This window comes from Crocodylus siamensis, chromosome 2, assembly GCF_052110815.1.
Source record: "Crocodylus siamensis isolate JL-2025a chromosome 2, ASM5211081v1, whole genome shotgun sequence".
In the NCBI taxonomy this organism is placed as follows: domain Eukaryota; kingdom Metazoa; phylum Chordata; order Crocodylia; family Crocodylidae; genus Crocodylus; species Crocodylus siamensis.
Genome location: NC_143396.1, coordinates 118,228,002 through 118,251,215, shown reverse-complemented (window position 1 = coordinate 118,251,215; position 23,214 = coordinate 118,228,002). Strand labels below are relative to the sequence as shown.

Genomic DNA, 23,214 nt, shown 5'->3' with positions numbered 1-23,214 from the left:
CAAGAGGGATGTGGACAGCATGGAGAGGGTCCAGAGGAGGGCCACTTGCATGATCAGGGGGCAGCAGGGCAGGCCTTATGAGGAGAGGCTACGGGACCTGAGCCTGTTCAGCCTCCACAAGAGAAGGCTGAGGGGGAATCTAGTGGCCTGTTACAAACTAGTCAGGGGGGGTCAGCAGGCACTGGGGAAGTCCCTGTTCCCCTGGGCACTGCCAGGAGTGACCAGGAATAACGGTCACAAGCTGGCAGAGGGTAGGTTTAGGCTAGATATCAGGAGGCTCTACTTCATGGTCAGGGCGGCTAGGATCTGGAACCAACTTCCAAGAGAAGTGGTGCAGGCTCCTACCCTGGGTGTCTTTAAGAGGAGGCTAGATGTACACCTTGCTGGGGTCGTTTGACCCCAGTAATCTTTCCTGCCATGGCAGGGGGTTGGACTAAATGATCTACTTAGGTCCCTTCTGACCCTAGAAACTATGAAACTATGAAAACCAGTTGAGATTGAAGAAAGCACCAATGTAACAGAAAAGAAAAGAACCTTGACACCGGTTCATGATATTGTCTCAGAATTGCCTGAGCTAGTCTGTACATCTCTAATTCGATTCCACAGTGTCATTGGTTGTGATACCAGCAACCAGTTCAGTGGTCCAAGCTAAAAAGCTGCTTGGAAAGTGTTCATTCAATATCTACATCTATTAGCAGGTCTAGGAAATAGGCCTAATGCTAAAAAGGATTTGTCCAATTGTGTAGAAAAGTTTATTTAATTGACATATCAGCCATCAACATCTTTGACCCTTCTGGATGTGAGGTAAAATTATTCCGTCACAGAAAATCCCAGGGTAAACTTCCATTTCCATATGACTCCCTTGTGCTCCATGTACATAAAGCCAATTATCAAAGCCTCATTTGGCAAAGCAGGCTTGAGCCTAACCCACGACTGCCATCACATCATGAGTGGAAATGATGGTATTATTCCCATCAGAAACAAATTTGAACCATTACCAGTGGAACACCTTCAGATATAAGTTACAAGTGCAAGACACAATGCTGGGTACCAGCATGCTCATTCAAGTGGGTTAATATTCCATGCACTCCTGGCTGCAAGTGCTATGAAACAGCATATTGCAACCTGTATAATACCTACAGCAATTCTGAAATGGATTAAAAAACAGATTCAAGTGATGAAGAAATCTGAAAAACTGCAATTACCCATTGTATTAATATTATATATACTGTTGTATTATCACTGGATTAGACTATTACATTTTCCTATTGCCTCAAGGTGACCATATGTTGGTTTGTTTCATTGCTGTTGAGTTATGTATTGTTAATAACTGACAATCTGCATTTCTGAAATTTAAAAAAAAAAACCCTTTTATTTAATATAGCTGGAACAAGTAGGTTATCTGCAGTTATAATGTTTTCAGTATTCTAGGCCTTCTATGAAATTTGTCATGATAGAATTTGGGATGTTAGTATTAGAGTATTCATAACTAGGTTTCTAATATTATTTTGAGTCCATACACACATGCTAATGTGCTAGCCATCTTGCAATCCAGTAAGGCTACCAAAATAGAAATGTTACGATTTATCTCCTAGGTTTATTCGACGTTGGTTTTGTCATTGGAATTAATTTTCATACTTAAGCGGGGACTGAAATATTGACCAAACATGAAGTCATGGCAGCCATCTTGGATTCTAAAAGAGTGGCTACATACACTGGTTGTCAGATTGGCAACATGACTTTTCTGACATGGTTGGACCACCTCTACCTGTAACATACTGTGGCTACTTGTGGCAATGAGTTGCCTATGACAACAAAATCTAGAGACCTTATTGGTCATTTTATTTCGTGCTATATAGGTGTTTCATGCAGCTAATTTCAATAAGTGTCCATTAAACATGCTAACAACAGATTTTACTAATGGTGAAGTTACTTGGTACACTTCTACCATACTTAGGTTACTTAAAACTTGGGCATTAGCATGTTTAAAGCTCATTAACCCAGGCTAAGTTTGAGCTGAGCATCTTAAAGTTGCACCACTTCAAGTGAGGATTAACTCTGGGCTTTATAATCTTTCTAGTCACTTGGCTAGCTGTTTTCAAATATAATTTCTGGGCATGAAGTGGTAGATGTAGTGGGTATTTGGACACACACATATAAAACTGGTCCATAATTTATCTGCCAAATAGGGAACCTTTAATAGCTCTACCCTTTCTTTCTCATCTGAACTGAGAGGAAGTAAGTTAGCCATCTTTCTGAATGTGTACTGTAACACTCAGGTTCCAAAAATCTCTTTTTGTGGAGTTTTAAATTCCAAAGGAACTTGTGATATAGCTCTGATTACTTCATAGAAACTTATCTTCAGTGCAGCTAGGTCTTCAAGTTGTGGCAAAACCCCCAGTTTTTCTTTTCTAAATTTATTTTAAAATGCATTCCCTCTTCTTCCTCAACCATTTCTGACTTTTTCTCTCCCTCTCTATTCCCTATAGATAAGTATAAGTCAGCTCAGATTTAGGATAAGTTTTCACATTTTTATTTTGGTAACAAGTTTTTGGTTTTGGATATCCACTGTTTTATATTGTATAATTATTAGGTTTGTATTGATTTTTACTGTTCTAGATTATATTATTATCATTTTTGTATTGATTGTTATTGTTTCAAACGGATATTGTATGGTTTAGGCCTGTGTTTGTAAGTGAACCAAAGTCATGTCAAGTTTCCATTTTATATGTCAAGCCTCCATCTTGTGTCCTCTGCCTCGGCATCCCATATTGCAACTGTATGAGTCACATACCCCTCCCATGTAAATTGTTTCCTGGACGAATAAAAATGATTGGGAATGACTGAAATACAGTGGTAGCAGGCCTCTACTGAATGGCCTGTAATGACTGAGCCAACACCTCGCATTGATTCATCCAGGAACCATGGACCTCACCCAGGAACAGGGACAAAAACCCAGCATTTGAAAGACAAAAGACCCTGCAGAAACAGCAACTCTACCATTCTACCCTACCATTACAGACACCCGAAACTGCACATCCCTGCATGAAGCACACATGCTCGGTATGCTAGGGGCTGACCCTTGCCTGGGCATGCCTCCTGTCACTAGGGTCACACAAGATCTGCCCCTATAAAAAGGGGCAGTGAAGACAGACCCAGTGGAAACACCATTTACATCTGGACTAGAACAGCTTCACCTATCCACCCCAGAGGCCCTGCTGGCGACCTGCTCTGGACAACCCCGAGCTGAAGGAGACCCCAACTGGCCATCGAGGATCACCTTCCAGCCTAGGATAGGTACATATTACCTGCACACCTCCTCCTACAATTTGGACTCTCTCTCTCTCTCTCTCCTCCTGGACTTCAGTAGACTTCAACCCCTGAACTAAGCCTCTCTAACCCCTTCTGTCATTGTGTGGGGGGAGGGGCAAGGAAACCAATAAGACATTGTGTCACCCCAGTTCAATAAAACCACAGTCATTTGCAACCCCGAGTTGATTCATGTTTTACTGAATCCCAGTCCCTTTCCTATCTTAAATTCCAGCCTTGTTCTCTCTCTCTCTGTCTCTCAGCCCCAGCCCCCCCACTCTCCACTAGTTTCCCAATCTCCTTCCAGTTCCATCTCCCCTTTTCTTTCACCTCGCAGCTTCTCCTTGCTTTTCTGCTGTCCCTGCTGCCTTTCAGCCTCCCGTGCCATCTACTGCCTTTTCCCTGTGACTTTCTGCTGCCTTCCTTTGCTTCCCCATTGCCCCTGCCACCTTTCAGTTTCTCCTGCCACTTTTCCTGTGATTTTCTGCTGTCTGTCTCTTTGTTTTCAGGCTTCTCCCACACTTTCTGTAGCCATCCCCCTCCCCACCGCAGCTTCCCAGCTCCTTGTGGCTCTCCTGCAGTTTTCTCCAGCTCCCAGCACCTACTGCCACTCCCTGCAACTTCTCTAGCTGCCCTGGAGCCATCCTCTGGCTCCCCACATCCAGAACCCCTCTTTAACACCCACACTTTCCCTTAGTCCCATTTTCCCTCTGCACTCCTATCTTTTCAGCTCCCCCATAGTTCTGGCTCCAGTCCCAGCCTCTGTGCTGACATCGCTCCCCTGTTCTGCAGGCTTTGGGCATTGTCTTTTAATCAATTAAGATCAGTTAACCTAAAGTTATACCAGAGCCTCAGTTCTTCAGCCCAGGGCCCTGTAGTCTACTGGTTCTAGTCCCGGTCCCAGTAACTTTCACTCATAGCAACTTTCACTCCCTACACTTCTACTTTCTTACCTTCACCTTTCCCCAGGTATCCCAAGTACACCAAGCACATACATACATACATACCAGAACACCTAACTTAGGAATGCACCTGTGTGTATGTGTAGGTGGGTGATATGTGTGTGAATTACATATACACATAAATATAAATATATAGATATCATTGTGTGTGTGTGGTATATGAATTAGTAATCCACATATGTGTATTGGATGTGCAGGTGGTGGTAACTGGTAAATGATTATGTCTAAATTTGGTGTGTGTAGTGTGCATGGACTTAAACTGGTGATAGGTGTGCATGAACCTTGGCTGGTTATTTTGAACATGTGTGTATCAGAGTTGCTCGTGTGAGTGTGTATGCCTAGTAGGAGTGTATGCACCTAGTGAGTGTATGTGTGTGTAATTGATTTCTATTAACTGCATGTGCAGTTGTACACTACACGTCCTGTCTAACAGCACAATATTGAGATTCTGAGCATTAGCCTGACCTCTCAGGGCAACATTGTATTCACTGGTGTTATAGGAAAAAAATGAATTTTAAAATTATCATGATATTTTAAAATGGTTGGTCAGTCCTCCAACCACCAGCCCTCTTTTCTCTGTGGGTCCACCTTCTAAGGCCCCTCCTTGGAATCACCCAGAGCCCTCAATAGGTCTTCCTTACTACAGCCCCTTGCTTCTCTGGGCTTATCCTGAGCCCCGCCTCTCAACAGGCCCCCAGACACTCAGACTGCTTCTCAGGGCTATGAAACCCACACAGGTAGCCTCCCACATCTCTTTTGTTCCTACTCAAATCTCCAGATCTCATTCTCCTTGCTAGCATTCAGGAGCTGCAGTCTTACCACTGGGTGATGTTCCTTCACCAGCTCTGTTACCTCTCATCTTCGTGTTCTTGGGGAACCCTGACACAGGACACAGCCTGTCTGACTCACAAAGAGTCCCACCCTCTCCTCTAACCTAAACAAAAACTGATTAAAATGTAGTGAGAGACACACCTAAAACCCTCCAGATAAGGGTGACAAAAGTGAAACAACTGCCCTAGGTCTCATTTGCATCTGAGGTGGGACCAGATGACCATACATTTACATTAGAGATGGAGAACAGAAAGCCTGAAGCAGAGATTTCGTGAATTCTGGGATCAGCGAAGCAGGGGAGCACTGCGTGATGGGGAATCTGTGCTCCAAATGCTAATCAACACACACATCCAGCTCAGCATTTATCAGACCAGTTCTAATCTGGATTTACAAAGGACTTTTCCTCTCCGCCCCCGCCCCCCAACACACACCTCTAAGCAGAAGTAAGTTTACTAGGCATCTCGGGCCGTACATTCCCCAGTCCCACTATGGGAGGCCTATGTAAACTTAATTGGCTAAAACTTGGTTGCCGGGTTAGAAAATGCTGAGGCAATAGACCAAGTCAGAGGGGCTATGGGCAACATTTGAACAATGGTAAAGGGTTCATCACAGCGTCCAGCCTGTTGGAGCCCTGACCACAAGTGTTGTCATACTTTTCCTGAGACGACTGGTGGAAGTCCTCTCCACAAAAAGTTATGAACACTCCAATAATTGCCTTAAGTCTGTTAAAAGACTATAGTAAGATCTGGAAAAGTCATGCTAAGCTGAGGCTTGTTCACAGCAAGTAAAAATCTAAAACCCTGATGCTGCAAGCTATCTATTGTTTCTGAGGACACCAGGAGATATCCCATCAGTATATCTGCTATCCATAGGAATGTCAAGCTGGCTCTTAAATATGTGTTTCCTGAGTATCAATCAGTTTCCTGAGATGTTCCAACCAGATAACCCCTTGTCAATAGAAAAGACAATTTGATTTACACTATTGAGAATGCTTGAAAGAAGCTGAAATGAGGGTATAAAAATCTGTAAAAGAAGCAGCGGTGTGTATGCTGACACCACCCGCTTTCTTCTGGAGAGGCTGAAGGAGGCAGGTCATCTCCCTTCGAGGATCGTGCTGAGAACTTTAACCTGTCAGCTTTGCAACCTGAGTGCCTTGGACTGGTGAGATCCCAGCTCTCTCTCTTTTCTCTTCCCTCTCTCTAAGCACAGATTTCTGAACCTGAACTGTATTAGTTAAGCTTGAGCTAAGTTTCCCCAAATATTTAGTGAAACCAGGGTATACTGTGATTGTTTGTCTTTTTTTTTTCCTTTCCATGTCTATTACTGCTAGTGCCGTTGTATATTTCATATACTTAGCAATAAATAACTTTTATAGTCAAATTGGTGGTAACTGGGTATATTTTTCTTTCTTTACTTCTGTTTTCCCACTTGTTCTGTATCAACGCTTCTTTTACCTAAGCTAAAGATCCCTGTGTAGCCCAAAAATACTGTGGGGTCTGCTCATCAAGAGGCTAAAATATTGGGATGTTCTAAGTTTGAAACACATAAGGGAATCAGCTTGTACAGGCTGATTGACTCAGTTTGGCTCAGACATGCCCTAATGAACTGAATGCTGGCCCATGAGGGTGTCATCTGGACACCCAGCCGGATTCAGAGATAGTCTGTTTAACTGTACGCTTGTGTCTGACTGTAGTTACTGTTGCTCTCATGAATTGATTCTTGGCATATGAGGGTGTCAGCCCATCCATGCAGATCAACCCGGCCAGGTCAGGCGTGTCACATTAATCTGTGTGTGTTTGTGTGTATGACTGATTTGGGGATTGGAGGAACCCAGCCCCACTGAACTGAGTCCTGCAAGATAGCTCCATTGGGGGTGGGGCTTGCAAAGGGAGAGATACAGCTCCATATCAAAACACAAATAACACAAGCAGCACATTAATAGAATTACCAAGACCCTAGCCCTAATAAATGAGCACACCCCAAAGTAGCAGGCAAATCTGGTAACAGTTCCCGAGGTGTTACTGCCAGCCCTCCTTTCAGGGCTTATACCTTATCTAAGCTCAGTCCTCCTCCAACCGGATGACACCCTTCAATCATGTGACTCCTTTGGTCAGGCCTAGCCATACCTGCCAGCCCCCTGGGGCAGCTGATTCTTCTATTATCCATGACCCTAACCTGCCAGTGGCTCAACAGGCTTCCTGACTTCTTATAGTGGTAGGTACATCAAATGCCCTGCCACAGTTACATATATACATCATTTTATTGGTGTTGAGGTGATGTTGCTACCATATTGGTCCAGGAAATATGCAAAAGGCAAGAATTCTCATGGGTTATATATTTGATTGGATCAATTTGTGTGACTGTTACACAAGCCTTTCTTCCATTTGCTATTTAGCTCTACTGTGTCAGCTTCTCTCCCAAAGGCCTGAAGAAAGGTAACTCAAAGCTTGCCTATGTCTATCCCAACCAGACAGTTGATCCAATAAAAGATATCAACCCAAGAATTTTTGCCTCTATAATTTAAAAAGTTATTTGCTTCAGGTAGGTCATGGTAAGTTAAATTAATATAATTGAGCACACAGAATAATACCCTTTTCTATAGTTCACTCAAGAAAACAAGGTATGACTGAATGAGAAGACTAAACTATGTTATACCTGAGAGCAGAGCTATACCCTATCAGATGGGTCAATGAGAAGGGTGATAGTCTTTGCTTTTGGAAGCAGGGAAGCCACTCATTTAGGAGCTTCCTCAAAATGGAACTAGTTAGTATTTTTCCCAAACGGCAAGAGTGGAAGCATCTTGTTCTTTGTTTGCAGGTTACTGACACTTTTGGGTTTCAGTTTGTAAAATTTGAGAACTCAAGGTTAAATTTTACATGACAAACAGGCCCCTAGCTCCACTTGCTGCCTTGAGTTTTTTCTCAGAGGACAAGTGAACAGTTAGTAACTAAGGTTTGGCGTGCTTTGCACCCTCCTACTTATACTCCCGAGTGTCAGTTGATGTCTCAGTTGAGGCTCCTAATTCCCACCTACAGCCCAGGGACAACGTCCACACCAGTGGAATCACGTGGAGTTGAATCTATCAACAATGTAACTTCTCTATGGATGCTGCACTGAGATATTTTGGATCTTAAAGGATGATGTCAGACCTAATCATTCTTCCTCTTTTCTTGCAAAATTCATGCTTTGAGAGTCAAACTTAGCTGGTGTTTAAGGAAAAGAGTGCCATGTACCTGTGGCTACCATTCCACATGACACAGCTCACCAGGCTGTATCTGTGATTAGAATTCTCAAACTAATCCCAACAGCTTCATTATTTCCTGTATGTCTGTCATAGAACAAACACTGTTGGTATCTGAAACTGAGCCACAAACAGCTGTGCTAATTATAACAAACCAACACCTTTATTTAATCACCCATTTTGTCATTATTAACTAACTAGAAAATTGAGTGTTTACACAAAACATTAGAAAATGCAGAGTACACACAACTAAGCCCTCTTAGAAACCATTATTACCCATGGATTGTGCAATTGATAAGATAATGTAGTTAAACTAGCATCAAAATCCTATTTTGCAGAGTGCCTCATAAGCAGGAAGGTTTTGCCTTAATTTCTGGAATAATTGTGCTTGCTATTGGAACAGTTTATATACTATTAATTGGAGTTTTCTAGTGTGATAAAGTACAATATCATTCTTTATATCGTGAGTAATAATGTTTTTGATTTAGAAATACAATAAGAAACACTCCCCCAATTCTTTACATTAAGCCAATTTCAGTACGCAAGGGGTTTCTAAGTAATTCTCCAGTTAACTAAATAAATGGATATGTATAATACATCAGTTTTCCTGTGCAAGTCTGAGAACTATGGGTGCTCTGAACCTTACGCAGTCCCTCCTTTTATTACATGATACCTTTGATGTTGGTACTTTTTTCTCATGTATGAATCCTTACTGATTTTCATATTAGAATCAGAATCATTGCAATTTAATGTGTTAATTATGCAGGAAATGCCATTTGGCATGGCTCCTTGTAAATGGAAACTCCAAGAAGATGAAAAGAATCTTCAGGCCTTAAAGTTATGTAGGAGTAAAAGAAAAGAGCTATATGGAACAGGAAGGATCTCACTGGCCACATCTAAATGTGTGCTTAGCTGTGGAGTAGACTAATTAGCTGCAGAGCATCACCATCTACATTATGTGATGCTATTAGGCTTCAGTAAACTAATTAACACTGCCATAAGACAGGGACAGTACTATCTTATGGTGGGGTAATTGACTGTGATTAAATGCACACATAGACACTGATGGGGGGCATAAATTGCACCTAGCCAAGACTTCTGCCTGCCACCTAGCCATGTGGCGACTCTGCACTTTCAGCACCCTCATGCATGACAGTCCCTCTGTCATCCATGACCTCATGTCATCCATGACCTCATGACAGTCCCTCTGTCATCCAACACCACCCTCTGGACCCTGGGGCAGCCCCTGCTGCCCATGATGTTGGCGTAAACTGTTCTGCCCCAACTCAAATTGCTGCTGGCCCAGGCACATGTGTAAATGCTGCTCCCAGGAGTAGTTTGCTCTGTCTAAAACTGCTCCAGAGTTTATTGCTTCAAATTAATTACATGTGTAGATGCAGCCAGTATGAACAGGAAACTGCCGGATTTATAAAAGACTAGAGGATTGTATATGCAGTAACAACATCTATAGCTAAGCAGTACATATTTGAAAAAAATAATAGTGCCAGGTGCGCACAAGCCTGCATCTTTCAGGGAATAAATTAATATCTAAATAGTAGGAGTTACAAGAAAAGCTCTCTTGTAAGCTAATCAAGCCATAAGTGGATATTTCATGGTTCCTTACAACTTCCTCTGAAATTGTAATACCAGTACTGGTGATGGCAAACTGAGCCAATATGGCAATTCCTATGTCCATGTATATTCATGCAATCAAAAGATTAACTCCCCACAAAAATAGGTTGCATTATATCCTTTCTAGAAGATCTAATGAAATACTGAGGACTCATTACAATTATAGTATTTAACTTTTGATGAATGGTCTTAAAAGATGAGGGAAAAAGGGATGAAATAATAACCTTTGTCAGGATATTTTAAAGTAACCTGTCATTTGGTGCAATGTGCTTCAGTCCAAAAAGGAAAGAGAAACAATATTCTTCAGAATATGTTTTATTATCACTGACAAAGATGAATAATCAGTACCTAGGAAAAGAGGGAATTCTTCATGGGGAAGATAATTGTCTTTTTTTTTCCATTTCACAAAGAAGAAAAATTCAGCATATCCTACTAAATTCTTCCAGCACACCAAACCTTTCAACTCAGGGTGTTGTTACACAGTAATTTAAATGTGAGAATGGCCCTTAAACCAAGAATGTTCACCCATTAGGGAAGAATACATACTAAGGGCCCTCTGAGTGTCTTGGACATCATCTTTTTCCAGCAAGGATTATCCCTAATTGGTTTTAGGGAGATTGTTACAGTCCTATGACTTTTTTGGGCTTAGGCCCCAAACCAGTTGCAAGTGATTTTTCAACTTTCCAGGTTTTGTCCTCTATCTTCCACCACTTGGACAGTGGCGGACCAGCCAAAGGTAAGAATCTCATCTTCCTTCTGCTCCAATTCCCAGCTCTTCTGGGTCCCCAAGACTCCCCCTGCCTGCCCCTTTGGAATTCCTTTCCTTCCCCCTGGGTTGCCCCCATCCCTTATGGCTCACCCATGTCCCCCTGCATCTGCTGACTCACTTATGGATGCTGGTGCTATCCCAGAAGAGTGAGCAGGGAAGGGGAACTTTTGCTATTGTAACCACCACTGGGCTGCTACACTTCTGTAGCCTGAGCCCAGCCCAGAGAGCAGTGGTAACAGTCAGGTTCCCATTCCCTGCTTGCTCCCTGGTGCAGAAAAAGCAGCCACAGGTGTGCTGGGAGCTGCTGCGGATGGTGAGCAAGGATATGGGATGTCAAGTGGCAGCAGGCTCAATCTAGAGGGTTGACTTGGTCCAAGCAGTCGGGGTAATAGCAATAGCAATAGCAATAGCAAGCAAGTAGTGCACAGTGCAGTGGGTCAGATCTGGGATGGGGGGGAGGGGGATTGATCCATACTGGTGGAGGAGCAGGCAACACCTCCCAGTCCTGCCAGACCAAATTGGTCCCAGCACCCCAGACCCCTGCTCACTGCTCTCCTGGCAGTTCCTAGCCAACCTGCACTACTGCTGGTGTTACCAGAGAGCAAGTAGAGAAGGGGAACCTGTCCACCTGCCTGATGCCACTACCACTGGCCTCTGCCACTCCTCTATATGCTCAAGTTATCCCGGAGAGCAGTGACAGCCCAGGTGGGTTCCCCTTACCTGCTTATTCTCCTGGGGCAGTGATAACAGCCTAAGAGAAGCCAGGGGACACAGAGGGTAGGGGGTAAACTGGAAAGGTGAGGTGGGGTTCAGAAGGGGATAGAGAGGACAGCAGCAGGCCAATCCAGCCTGATGGGGGTAGTGGAGAGCCAGATTGCAGGCAGGCAGGGGCTGGCAGGCCTGATAGGACCTTGCCAGCCCTTAGCTGTATGTAGTCTGGTCCACCTACCCTACCCCTGACAGCAAGTGAGTTAGGCAGGTACAAATGCAGCTTGGCTCTTAGCCTGCCCCTGCTTGCCAGCCTTCTAAGGGCAGGTCAGAGCAGTGCACATTACATGGGGTATTAATGGTTAACATGTGACTACTCAACGTACATGCTAGTTTCAACATCAACTAAAATGAACATATGCTAAAAATAAGCTCTAACTATATGTTCATTCTTGCACAAGGACTTTTCCATTAGGAATGAAACAGGATGTGAACTAGAGAGGAAAATGAATTAATTGATATTAATTCTTTTCCTTTGGAAAAGGAGGAAATAAAACTTTTTCCCCTTGTTCCTGCCTTAGAAAGGTCAGCTTATGAGTGACCAGTTTTTATGGCTACTGGGGTCTTGTTTGGTTCACTAGTTTGCACACATTATCATCTAGATCTAATATAAACATACAATGATGAACATTTCTTCCATTCTGTAGGGACCTTCAGTGTCTCCCTTACCATCTGTTCCTGGGACCACATAGAATATTAGCATATTCACAATATGATACGGACAGCATCATGACTGCTCATTCCATAATATCTTCAATAGGGCATTCTAGCAGCTAGTGTCACTGAAGTTCAGCAGCCAGTACATCAGCTCCAGTCTTAGCAATACACAACACACCTTGGCAATGAATGAAGGTGGCAGTGATAGGAAGATTTCCCTGCACAAAAGGCATTTTCTTCTAATCTTGGCTTAGAGTAACTTTTTAAGTTTACTTTGCATTGCCCCAAAATAGCAAAGAATATGCAGTGGAGTCCAGGATCTCACACGCAACTAGCTATTCATGTAATTTTCTTACTAGTCAACCACTTCATAGGACTTATTCCCATTTAAGAATCTCATCAAAATCTTTTCATCCATGAACATTGTAAGTGTTGGAAGAACCGATCACGAGCTGTTACACCTTGAAAAACAAAACCAAGTAAAACCAAAGAAAGTTTTAGAAACAATTCATTTTACTTTCAATGTTTCCTGTACATAGTTATTTTACTCTTTGTGATCTATTTTAAATCATACCATTTAAACAATTTCTTTCTACTTTTACTATAACTTTTACTATTTCAAATGCAATTCTTGAAATGATTTTTTTAGATTCTATGTTGTTTATGTTGGTATGTTTTCTCCGCTTAGACATTGAAAACACAAATAAAGTCAATTCCATTTCTAAGTCATAATTTTTGTTTTCAGTTATTGTGTCATTATATAAGCTGCAAGCAATGCAACAGGATATTATATAAGGCAATAATATTCCTAGCCAAATATAAATTTTGAATCTAATTTAACTCATCAGTGTCTCTTGCATATGTGAAGGCTGCACATTGAACATAGAGCTCTAGAAGAAAAATATTAGAATAAATTGGGGTAGAAGGCAGGGAAGAGAGACTTGTTAGCTACCCATCTAAGATCAATCAAGGAAGAAATTATCACTATGGTAACTCATGAATAGGGAACTGCCAAATTCATGGTGGCATGATGATTTCTTTAATCTTCTATGTTCCCCCACGCGCACCTTGCCCCTTACCCCTCCCCTTGCCCCACTGCTGATTAGTGGAGGATGCTGCCACTCCCTCTTGATAAGCAGAGAAGCTAAAACTACAGTTTTAAGCATGGTACCATTTTTTGCCACTTCTCCACTCATCAGGAAACAACGGCGCTATCCAGGGACCCCGGGAGGCAAAAATGGCACCATATTTAAAACCACAGTTTTTGTCTCCCCATTGATCAAGAGTGAGCTGCAAGTGGGGTACCTCCACCAATCAGTAGGGCTGGAGAGTGGTGGGGGGAGAAGCACAGGGGAATCTGCAAGATTAAAGGAGCCACAGCACACCCTACTTCCACCATGTATTCAGTAGGTCCCTACTCATGAAATAGTTTACCTTTTACTACCACCACATAGTTACCAAGCTTAATTCAGATACAATCACCTTAAAAAACCCGGTTGGCCCCAATCCTACAATGATTTATGTATATGATAAATTATCTGCATTATGGGTCAGATCTTTAACCGGTAGAAATCCTTGGTTTCAATGGAGTTACCCTGATTTAGATCAGCTGAAGATATTTGGGTCTACTTACAGGGGTTGATCTTCAGATAGTGAAAACTCTTTTTACTCCAGATAAAGTAGAAGGAGCAATGAGAATTTACAGCACTTTAGCATCTGACTTATTGTGTGTAAAATTAAGAAGGTAAATCCATCTTTGGATATGTTTACATTGTAGTTATACCCAATCTCTTCTGAATGTTTTAACTTGGCTATTGTCATCTGAATAACTATAGCAGCACAGAACTCAGTGCGAGCAGGAGGTACTCATCTATCTTTGACAGACTAGGATATTAGTATCAGAGAAAAAGGTTTGAATTTGAATCTAGTGGGAGATTCAATGGCTGGCTATACACATGCTGGTTCATCTTCTAATTAGAATGCATCAGAGCAGATTTAATTAATTGAGTCTCCTCCATACACTAATTAAAATGCTCCAGCATGGCCTCACTATCAAACCCCCATGGATTTAAATGGCTGCTGAGGAGTTTTATCTAAAACTTATTGAATGACCTGAGGGGATTCTCTGAGAACCACTCTAATTAAGGCCCCACCCCAACAAACTCCTGAGTACATATATAAGCAACCAACATGTCTAACCTTATATGACATCCTTTTCCACAATGGTGAAACTATGGCTATTGGTCTACACTCAACTCCTATTCACTTTAAAAGGAGTTGAAGGCATTCACCACCTGACAGAGTGTAATTATTTAGCACCTCACAGGATCTGAGCAAAATAATTGGCTTTTTTTTAGTTCTTTTTAATATTGACAGATATTAATTATAAAAAATGATAGGCACAGTGGACTGAGGATCTGAAATGCAACCGACACTTTATAGCACTTTATAAATGGGTGAAAACTTTGGCATGCTTCCAAAAAGCAGGTCTCTTTAAAGGCATCTCAACTTGAACACTCAATAATTGATATATTTAAAAAGTGTTATAAGAATGAATCTATTAAATGAAGGGTTCTCTCTCTTTTTTGCACTTAGAACAACCTATATTAAAGAAAGTGTTATTTCAGCAGTCAATTCTTGCCTTTAATGCTGAACTAAAATGTGAGATTTGAAAATCCATGCTTCTCATGAAAACTATCCAAAATATCTGTTATTCAGTAATGAAGCAATATTAGGCAATAAGGCCTGCTATCTTACAGCAGTGAGAGCCACTTCTGTAAGACAATGCATCCAGTACCTGCTTTGCCTAAACAACAGAAAAGTTTCCAGACCATCCCTCTCAACTGACACTTCTTAAGTAACACTTCCCAAATTCACAGATTCTTTTTCCTTATTAATTTATTGAGTTCCTATCATAAGAATTCTTGATAAAAAGTCACATTTTTTTTCTTTTGACCAGATTTCTCAGTGACTTTTTATCACATAGATTCTAAGAGTAAAAGGCCACTATAATAAGTTCAGTTGAACTATGTGCCCTGTCTTGTCAATGTGAATTTTCTTCATGTGGAGACTACATTTTGGGAGTAACAAATTCCTCATTTACAAATTTCTAGTGTGCTAAGCTCTCCCTAATATAAATATCTTCTTATGTTGATTTCACAAAAAGGATTTATCATTGGTATCATTCCCGAGAGAAATAAAATATTTCTGAACTTTCAGTAACATTGTAATCTCATAAAATAGATTTTCACAGTGAACCACACTTGTCATAATATTATAATCACAGGGAATTGAGATTATAATGAAAGTGATATTAGAAAGCAGCTGAGTGAATTTCTACCACTCATACAATTTTTTTCCTAGAATACAAGTAATTTTTAGGGAGAAACTTAAAGACATTGTGAAAAATGTCCAAATGAGACAATAGCTAGTCAAATGGAATCCAAAATCAGACCTCATTAGAGCTATTGAACTAAACATTTGGATAAGATTTTTTTGTAGAAAAAAGAAGGCGTAAAAAAAAACAAACTTTACTCTGTAAAAATATTTTTTCAACATTTTTCTTTTTTACTGATTTATTCAGTCAAATGTTTCATTTAAATATAGTAAAATTGTTATTAAATATGTTAACTGAAGATGTGTCATAGTTTACAGTCATTTTATCATTCAGACATCACTCAAATCTCATACTAGGTGAATGAACTAATGTTTCTACCTTTCTCTGAAAAAGACAGTCACTAATGTATTTCCCCTATGTTAATAGTGCCTGAAATCTACTCCTAGAAAGCAGAAACTCTTTCAATGGTCTCAAAAAAAGGGCAGCAGAAGAATCATTATAAGAATGGCTTCTTATATTGAAATTTCTTTCACAAACCTCTTTCTTTAGCAATATTTTTTTTTCTAGGTGTTACAAACTATTACTACCCAAAGAAAAAAAAATTCCCAGGCCTGCTGTTCTCATGTTTGACCAAGCTGCTAAGTAGTTATTTATCCCTGACACAAATTTAACCGGTGTCTACCAAGTGGTATTTGTACCACTCCATCATGCAGTAAGAATCATGAATTTAATTAATGTCTTTTTATTCCTTCTTCCAAATCATTAATAAAAATCTGAAGAAAATGTTACCCTAGTATTGATCACTCCAACACTACAGTGAATCTCTTCCCTAGCTCAATATACTGCTATTTATCATGGCCTCTTATTTATCATTTAATCAGCCTGTTTCATTTTATGATAATGCATATTCTCCAGCCCACTTAAATTTATGTACAATTACTGTGATATTCTGTCATATTTTCTATGGAAAAATAGTATGTGAACATGGAAATAAAAAGTACCATAAGACAGTAGATGGAGTGAACAGGGGTAGCAAACAGGGCAGTTTGAAAGCAGTTCACTGGGAACAAGAGGAGGAAGGGAGAGAGGAAGAGTCAGGCACTAAGTACCAGAACCTATTCCAGGAAAGTAAAGAAGCCAGGGCTGTCTGTGTGTTTGTCTAGCTGAGTGATTGTTTGGTGGGCTGTGTGTTTGGGCATGTGCTCTGAGCAGCTGGGAGTACTGCTAGCTGCATGAACAATGTGTGCTCCTGGAGGCTGGTGGGGCACAGAGACCACCCACAGGTGGCAGCAGTGGGGGCGTAGCAGTGGTGAGTGGGGAGCTCTTGCAGGCAGCTGTGGAGCTGGTGGTGGTGGCCAGCAGTGATCGGGGACCACCCACAGAGGCTGCTGGCAGTGTTGGAGGGGGGAAGGGCAAGTGGTGACCACCTGTAAGTGCTGTCGGCAGCGTCGGCAGTGCTTTTCACAAGGGATGCACTGCCAATCTCTCGGTTCCCTATGTGGAACCAATCGCTAGCTGAGTGACTGTTGGGTAATTGCTGCCTGTGTCTGACAAAACACCTGAAAAGGGGGCAGAGCCAGTCCAAGCACAGCAGGGTACAGAAGGAGACTCCTCAAGCATCCAGGGAGTGCATGTATGGGGGCAGCAAATAGCGCAGTTTGCTAGAAGTTCACAGGTCAGTTTGCTGTCCCCTCTCTTTGAAGGGGAGCTGTGGGGGGTTGGGGTAGGTCACTCGAAAGTGAGATCCCCAATTCCCCGAATGTCCCCTGGAGAGGAGGGGGTATGCGCCAGACCGCCGCGTCGCCGCCAATCTGGCCTGCCACGACTTGATGGAAAACAAAAGGGGTTCACCCGGGCGGTGAGTTGACGGTCCACGTAACAGGGTACCCCGACTCCAAAGTCCAGGGGTCCTGAGGGCTCCTCCTCCCCTACACCCTCGCCCGAGCCTCCAGGTTAGGGGGCCCCACTGGGATGCCCCCACTGACGGAATAGTCCGGCGGGATACCCGTCCACTGACGAGCCCGCCTTGGAGTCCCCCCCAGTACCTAGTGTCCCTGATACTGGGGATCCTAGAGTCCGGATTCTTCCGGCCCTTACGGGCCTGAGTCTCTAGACCCGGGGGTGGCTACAAAGTCCGCCGCCCTGCCCGCGGGTCCTCCTCCGTGACCAACCGGCCACCGTTCACCGGAGGAGAGTCCCTCCAGCCGAGGTTCCCTTTTCGAGACCCTGCATCGGAACCGCCACCGGTCCCTGTGCTACCTGTGGCTTGACGGGACGCCTCGCTGCTCCCGGCTCCACTGTGGTCCCCTCTGCTGCCGCCGGGGTTCGCCGCGTGGCTCCTGGTCCTGTTGCTGCACGCCCTGTTGGCGCCGGCTCCGCTGCTCCCGGTTCCGCGCTTACCGGTTCCGCGCCTCTCGGCTTTGTTGCTCCCGGTATTGCGCTTACCGGTTCCGCGCCTCTCGGCTTCGCTGCTCCCGGTACCGCCGCCGCCGGCTCCGCCGCAGTCCGCGCCTCTCGCGCTGCTCCCGGCTCCGCTGCTCCTGAAGCTGCCGGCGCTGGCTCCGCTGCCGTCGGCGTCTCTTGCGCCGCTCCCGGCTCCGCCGCTCCTGAAGCTGCCGGCGCTGGCTCCGCTGCCGTCGGCGTCTCTCGCGCCGCTCCCGGCTCCGCCGCTCCCGAAGCTGCCGCCGCCGGCTCCGCCATAGTCCGCGCCTCCCGCGCCGCTCCCAGCTCTGCTGCTCCCGGGTCTGGCTCCCGGCGGAGCCTCCGTCCGTCTCTGCACGGGGTAGGGGTGCTCCTTTTATTTCCCCGGGCCGGCCCCAGGCCAGCCCGGTTTAGGTTCCGGGAGACTTCAAAGTCCCGACCAGACTTCCGGGTCGGGTCCCGGAAGCTGGGCAGAAACCCGGGCTTCCTTCCTCGGGCCCGGTCCCCTGTGGTCCCGGCGCCCTCACAGGAGCCTACAAGGTAAGCTCTTTCTTTAATTAAGAGTAGCTAACCTGCATATATTAAGTGTAAGCTGATAAGTATTGATCTAACTACTGAGTTTTAAGCCCCTTGCTTAACTTGAATCCCAAGCAAGGCAGAGTTTGCTAGGGAGTTTGCCTGGAAACTCTCTTTTAACTTCCTTTACAGTAATCTTGGTGAGAGGAAGCTGGGAAAAGGGAACCTTTTGGGACCAAGGAGCAGGCCAGATTGTTCCCTAGCAAACAGAGGAGTTTTCTAGAGAATTTCTGCTTTGAAAGAGGGGCAGGAAGAGAGAGGCAGTGGATTAAGAGACCCAAAGAAATAGCTGGAGGATTTTGCAATGTGAGGCATGTGTCCAGGTAGGACCACTCACTATTGAGACTTCCATCCAGGTCATGGTTTTGTGCTAGGAAGACTGCAAGTCAGGAAATGCCTGCTGTGTGAGTGGTGCCTCCTAGTGGTTTCCCTCAGAAAGCAAGCAAGAAAGCTACAGGAGCAGGTGGAGAGGCTCTAAAGCTTCCTCTGCCAGGAGGACTTCATCAATTCTATGAACTATGAAATTACTATGAAACTATGAAATTAAATCCTGGAGAAGACATCTAGGGTTGCAAAAGGACTGCCAAAGTCAGTTCTAGAAAAGGTAGAGGTCATGGACTCCCTGAAAGGTGAAAGGTGGAAGTTTTTGACTTCTGGAGACAAGCAGAAGTCTTTATCTCCACCTGCAAGGTTTTGCCTGAAGAACAGATATGGAGACCTAGCAACAGAGGAGGAAGAGCACGTTCCTTTGTTGAAAAGGCCAAACCAGGTATCCCCAAAGTTGAGAGGATTGAGACCACTGCCACCCAGAATAAGCCATTGGTGGTGGTGGTTGGAGGCACACTTGGGGGACAGAGGTATCTTTTTGCTGGCTTGACCTTTTGTCTCAGGACGTCTGCTGCTTTCCCAGAGCCCAGATCCAAGATGTCATGGAAAGATTACAAAGACTTATCCAGCTCTCTGACTGTAGCCACTATCCATGTAGCCATTAATGATATTGCCAGACTCTGAGCAGATCAAAAGTGTCTACTGGGGGCAAGAGTGAAGGGCAGAGGGGCTCTGATGGTATTCTTGTCCCTTCTGGTCAAGGGGAGGGGCTAGGCAGGAGCAGATCCTTCCTGCAGATCAGTGCATCAGTGCATGGCTGCATAAGTGGTGTTGCTAGTAGGGCTTTGGCTTCTTTGAACATGGGATGTTGTTTCAAGAAGAAAGATTGCCAGGAGGAGACAGGATCCACCGGGCAGATAGAAGGAAGAGCATCTTTGCAGACACCTAGTATCTCACATCACCTAGTGAAGAATTATGCTTACCAGGGGATAGAGACCAAAGCCCCGAGGTAAGTGGAGAAGCAGGTGACTTAGAGGAAGCACAAGCAGGAAAGGGCAACAGCGGAGGCTTTCTCATTCTTCCTGAGAAAGTGGCACATTGAGCTAGTTACTTCAGAATGCATGGAGCCTGGAAAACAAGGAGGAAGAAATGGAAGTCCTCACACAGTCATGGAACTAGGATGCAATTGGAATAACAGAGATTTGGTGAGAGAGTTCGCATGACAGGAGCACTGTCATGGATGGGTATAAACTGTTCAGGAAAGAGGCAGAGGAGAAAAGGATGAGGAGTTGCACATTAGATAAAAGAGCCATTTGATTGTTCAGATGAAACTGGAGATAGTCCTCTTGAAAGTCTGTGTGTTAAGGTTATAGGGAGGAACAAAAAGTGTGTCTGCTATAGACTACAATACCAGGAGGATGAGGTCAATGAGGCTTTCTTCAAAAAGCTAGCAAAAGTTTTCAATCACATGTCCTGGTTCTCATGGGGGACTTCAATCACTTAGACATCTGCTGGGAGGGCAATACAGAAGTGCACAAGTAATCCAGGAAGTTTTTGGAGAATGTTGAGGACAACTTCCTGATGCAAGTGTTGTAGAAGCCAATTGAGGCCATACTCTTCTTAACCTGATGCTCATAAACAGGGAAGAACTGGTGGAGGATGTAGAAGTGGATGGCAACTTGGGTAGAAGCAACCATGCCATAATTGATTGGGGATCTTGGGAAAAGGAGAGAAGGAGAGCTGCAGCATAAGGACTCTGTATTTCATAAAAGCAGACCTCAACTCCCTCAGGGAACTTATGAGCTGGATCAACTGGGAGGCCAGTCTGAGGAGGAAAGCAGTCCAGGAGAGCTGGCTGTATTTTAAAGATTAAGTATTTTAAGAATTATTTTCTAAAGTTGGATGAACCAACTAATTAATTGTGCCTTCCACTGAAAGCTTGAGCAGCATGCAAAATGACTGGGTAAAATCAGAATTAGTAGAAAACAGATGCTGCCTCTGAGTTGACCTTTTTGGTGAATAAATTACAAACAAAAATCTCATAAACACACTATTCTTCCGAGGCTTGTAACATTATTCTGTCCTTACTATGGGCCCCTGGGTATTTTTTTTTAAATAATGCAAATAGGACATTTTCCATGGGAAATTTTTCAAGAATCCTTGAAGCAGGTAGTTGAGAGGGTGAAGGGGAAGTGCCAAAGCCAACACACATAATTTCTTTTTTAATAGTATGTTGTAATATTGTGGGGAAATGGCTAGATTGGAGCCACTGAGCAACTGGCATTTACTCTTTAATTATATGCTGATTCAGAAACCCTTACTAAAGTAATATTTCTTGACTGTTAAGAAAGGTTCCAAGATCCTAAGAACCTGTCCTCAAACTCAAAAGTGCATATAATCTTTTCTGTTCCGTTAGTTAATTTATTCATTTATTTATTGTTAACCATTGCAATAAGAGCTCTGATTTCTCACATTGCAAGTTATGTTTGAGTTCAGTGGCTCTGCGTTACTTGATTTAGAATCTCATTCATCATTACTCTTCTCCCTGGAGTGCTGCTTTGCTTTACTCTAACAGTAAGATGCAAGAGAATTTTCCTAAAAAATATTTATTTGGAAATGCAGTAAAGTACATTATTTAAAAATGAAAAAAGCTGTGGTTGTAGAATACAATATGTGATATAATATTACCTAATGTGACTGTAACTTGAAGGTAACAATTTACCCTTCTCATGGAAATAAAAATAAATTTGAGCTATTTGATTAAGGAGTTTATTAAAACAATCAACCCAGGAAGAGGATCTTGTGAATCCAAAAATGCTTAATTTGTTTATCAGTGCTATTCTACTTGTCCTGTTAGCTGACCCTTAAGTTGTGTCCTGATGCATTGTATCCTGAGATCCATTTTGGAAGATTAAAGGTATTTATCAATTATGTAACAATAACACAGGCCCTAGCAACAGGAACTCAATTTATTCTCAGCACTATTACACTAGAAGAATGCAAACTAGTAAGACATCAGACCAGAACCTGGGTATAAAACTATACCTATTTACAACTGATAAAATCTTTAAAAAGGAATAGAAAATAAAAAAAGGCAAGGTATGCAGGGGAGCTGTCTACAAAGATGTAGGGGGCTGCCTTACATATAGTTTCATAGTTTTATAGTTGGTAGGGTTGGAAGGGACCTGAGCAGATCATCAAGTCCGACCGCCTGCCATGGGCAGGAAAGAATGCTGAGGTCAAAGGACCCCAGCTAAGTGATTATCTAGCCTCCTTTTGAAGACCCACAGGGTAGGAGTGAACACCACTTCCCCTGGAAGTTGGTTCCAGATCCTAGCCTCCCTGACTGTGAAGTAGTGCCTCCTGATATCTAGCCTGAATCTACTCTCTGTCAAATTATGGCTATTATTCCTTGTTACTCCCAGTAGTAACATCCTTGTTGAGGACGTGAATTGTTCTTTCACATAGAGTGCTACACCTCCACCTTTCTTCCCTGTTCTATCTTTGCTGTACAGACTATAGCCCTTGATTTTCACCACTCAGTCATGCGTTGGATCCCACCATGTTTCAGGGAGCCCCACTATGTCTGGGTTTCTGTTAGCTAGCAGGAGGGCAAATTCCTCCTGTTTGTTCCCCATACTATGAGCATTAGTGAATAGGCATTTAAGCCTCCTGAAGGTGTATGCACTGCTCCCTTAACCCCAGGACTACCTGGGGTCTCTTACCTGGGTATTTCTTGTGCTCTTTGTCAGTCCTGGCTGGGCTTTCTTGTGGGCAACACTTGGTTTGGTGTTCCGAGGTTCCCTCCAACCTCATCCTCCCCTTCTCCCAACGAACCTAGTTTAAAGCCTGCTGGAGGAGATCCATTGAAAATGGAAGTATTGTCTGTAGCAGGATAGTTGATATTTACATGCTCATGGAAATTATTCTATTGCCCGATATTAGCACATGCAAGAAAAAATGTAAATATTGATATTCTATTCAGTGAAACATTGAAAAAGTTAAATTGTTTTCAGCCATAAATCATATCTACTGCAATATTCAAGAAGTGTTCAGGGAATGAAGAGGCAAGGAAGAACATTTGTGTTAGTGAAGCCCTGCTGTTAGAAGTGGTTTCTAAAGCATATAGCAATGTAACCACTGTGATCCATTTTTATCATGCACTGAGAACCTAAGATATTCAGCAAGACATTAGCAAGATTAATGAACTTAATAAAAAATGCAAGCTCTGTTCCATATTTTATTTAGCCCACTGCAGCTTAAAATGTCATTGTATGATTATATTAGCCATATTACTTAATTTCTTGATTTTGGTCATTTTATTTAAATAAAGGATACTAAATAGATTTTTCCAGAGACTAGGAGAAGGTTTTTCATTTAAAAA

The 23,214-nt window shown here is 43.0% G+C and overlaps 1 protein-coding gene across 2 annotated transcripts in view; it reads right to left on the bottom strand.

Annotated features, from left to right (window-relative positions):
• Positions 1-18,478, bottom strand: part of LOC149870668 (uncharacterized) — a 284,140-nt gene extending 265,662 nt beyond the window's left edge. The window contains exon 1 of one of the 2 annotated variants that reach the window (XM_090036650.1): positions 17,766-18,478. In XM_090036650.1, coding sequence (XP_089892776.1) covers positions 17,766-18,206 — 441 coding nt within the window. In that variant the 5' untranslated portion in view covers positions 18,207-18,478. The remainder of the gene's footprint in view (positions 1-17,765) is intronic. The other variant, XM_090036651.1, reaches the window with a different exon arrangement.
• Between the last annotated feature and the right edge of the window lie 4,736 nt (positions 18,479-23,214).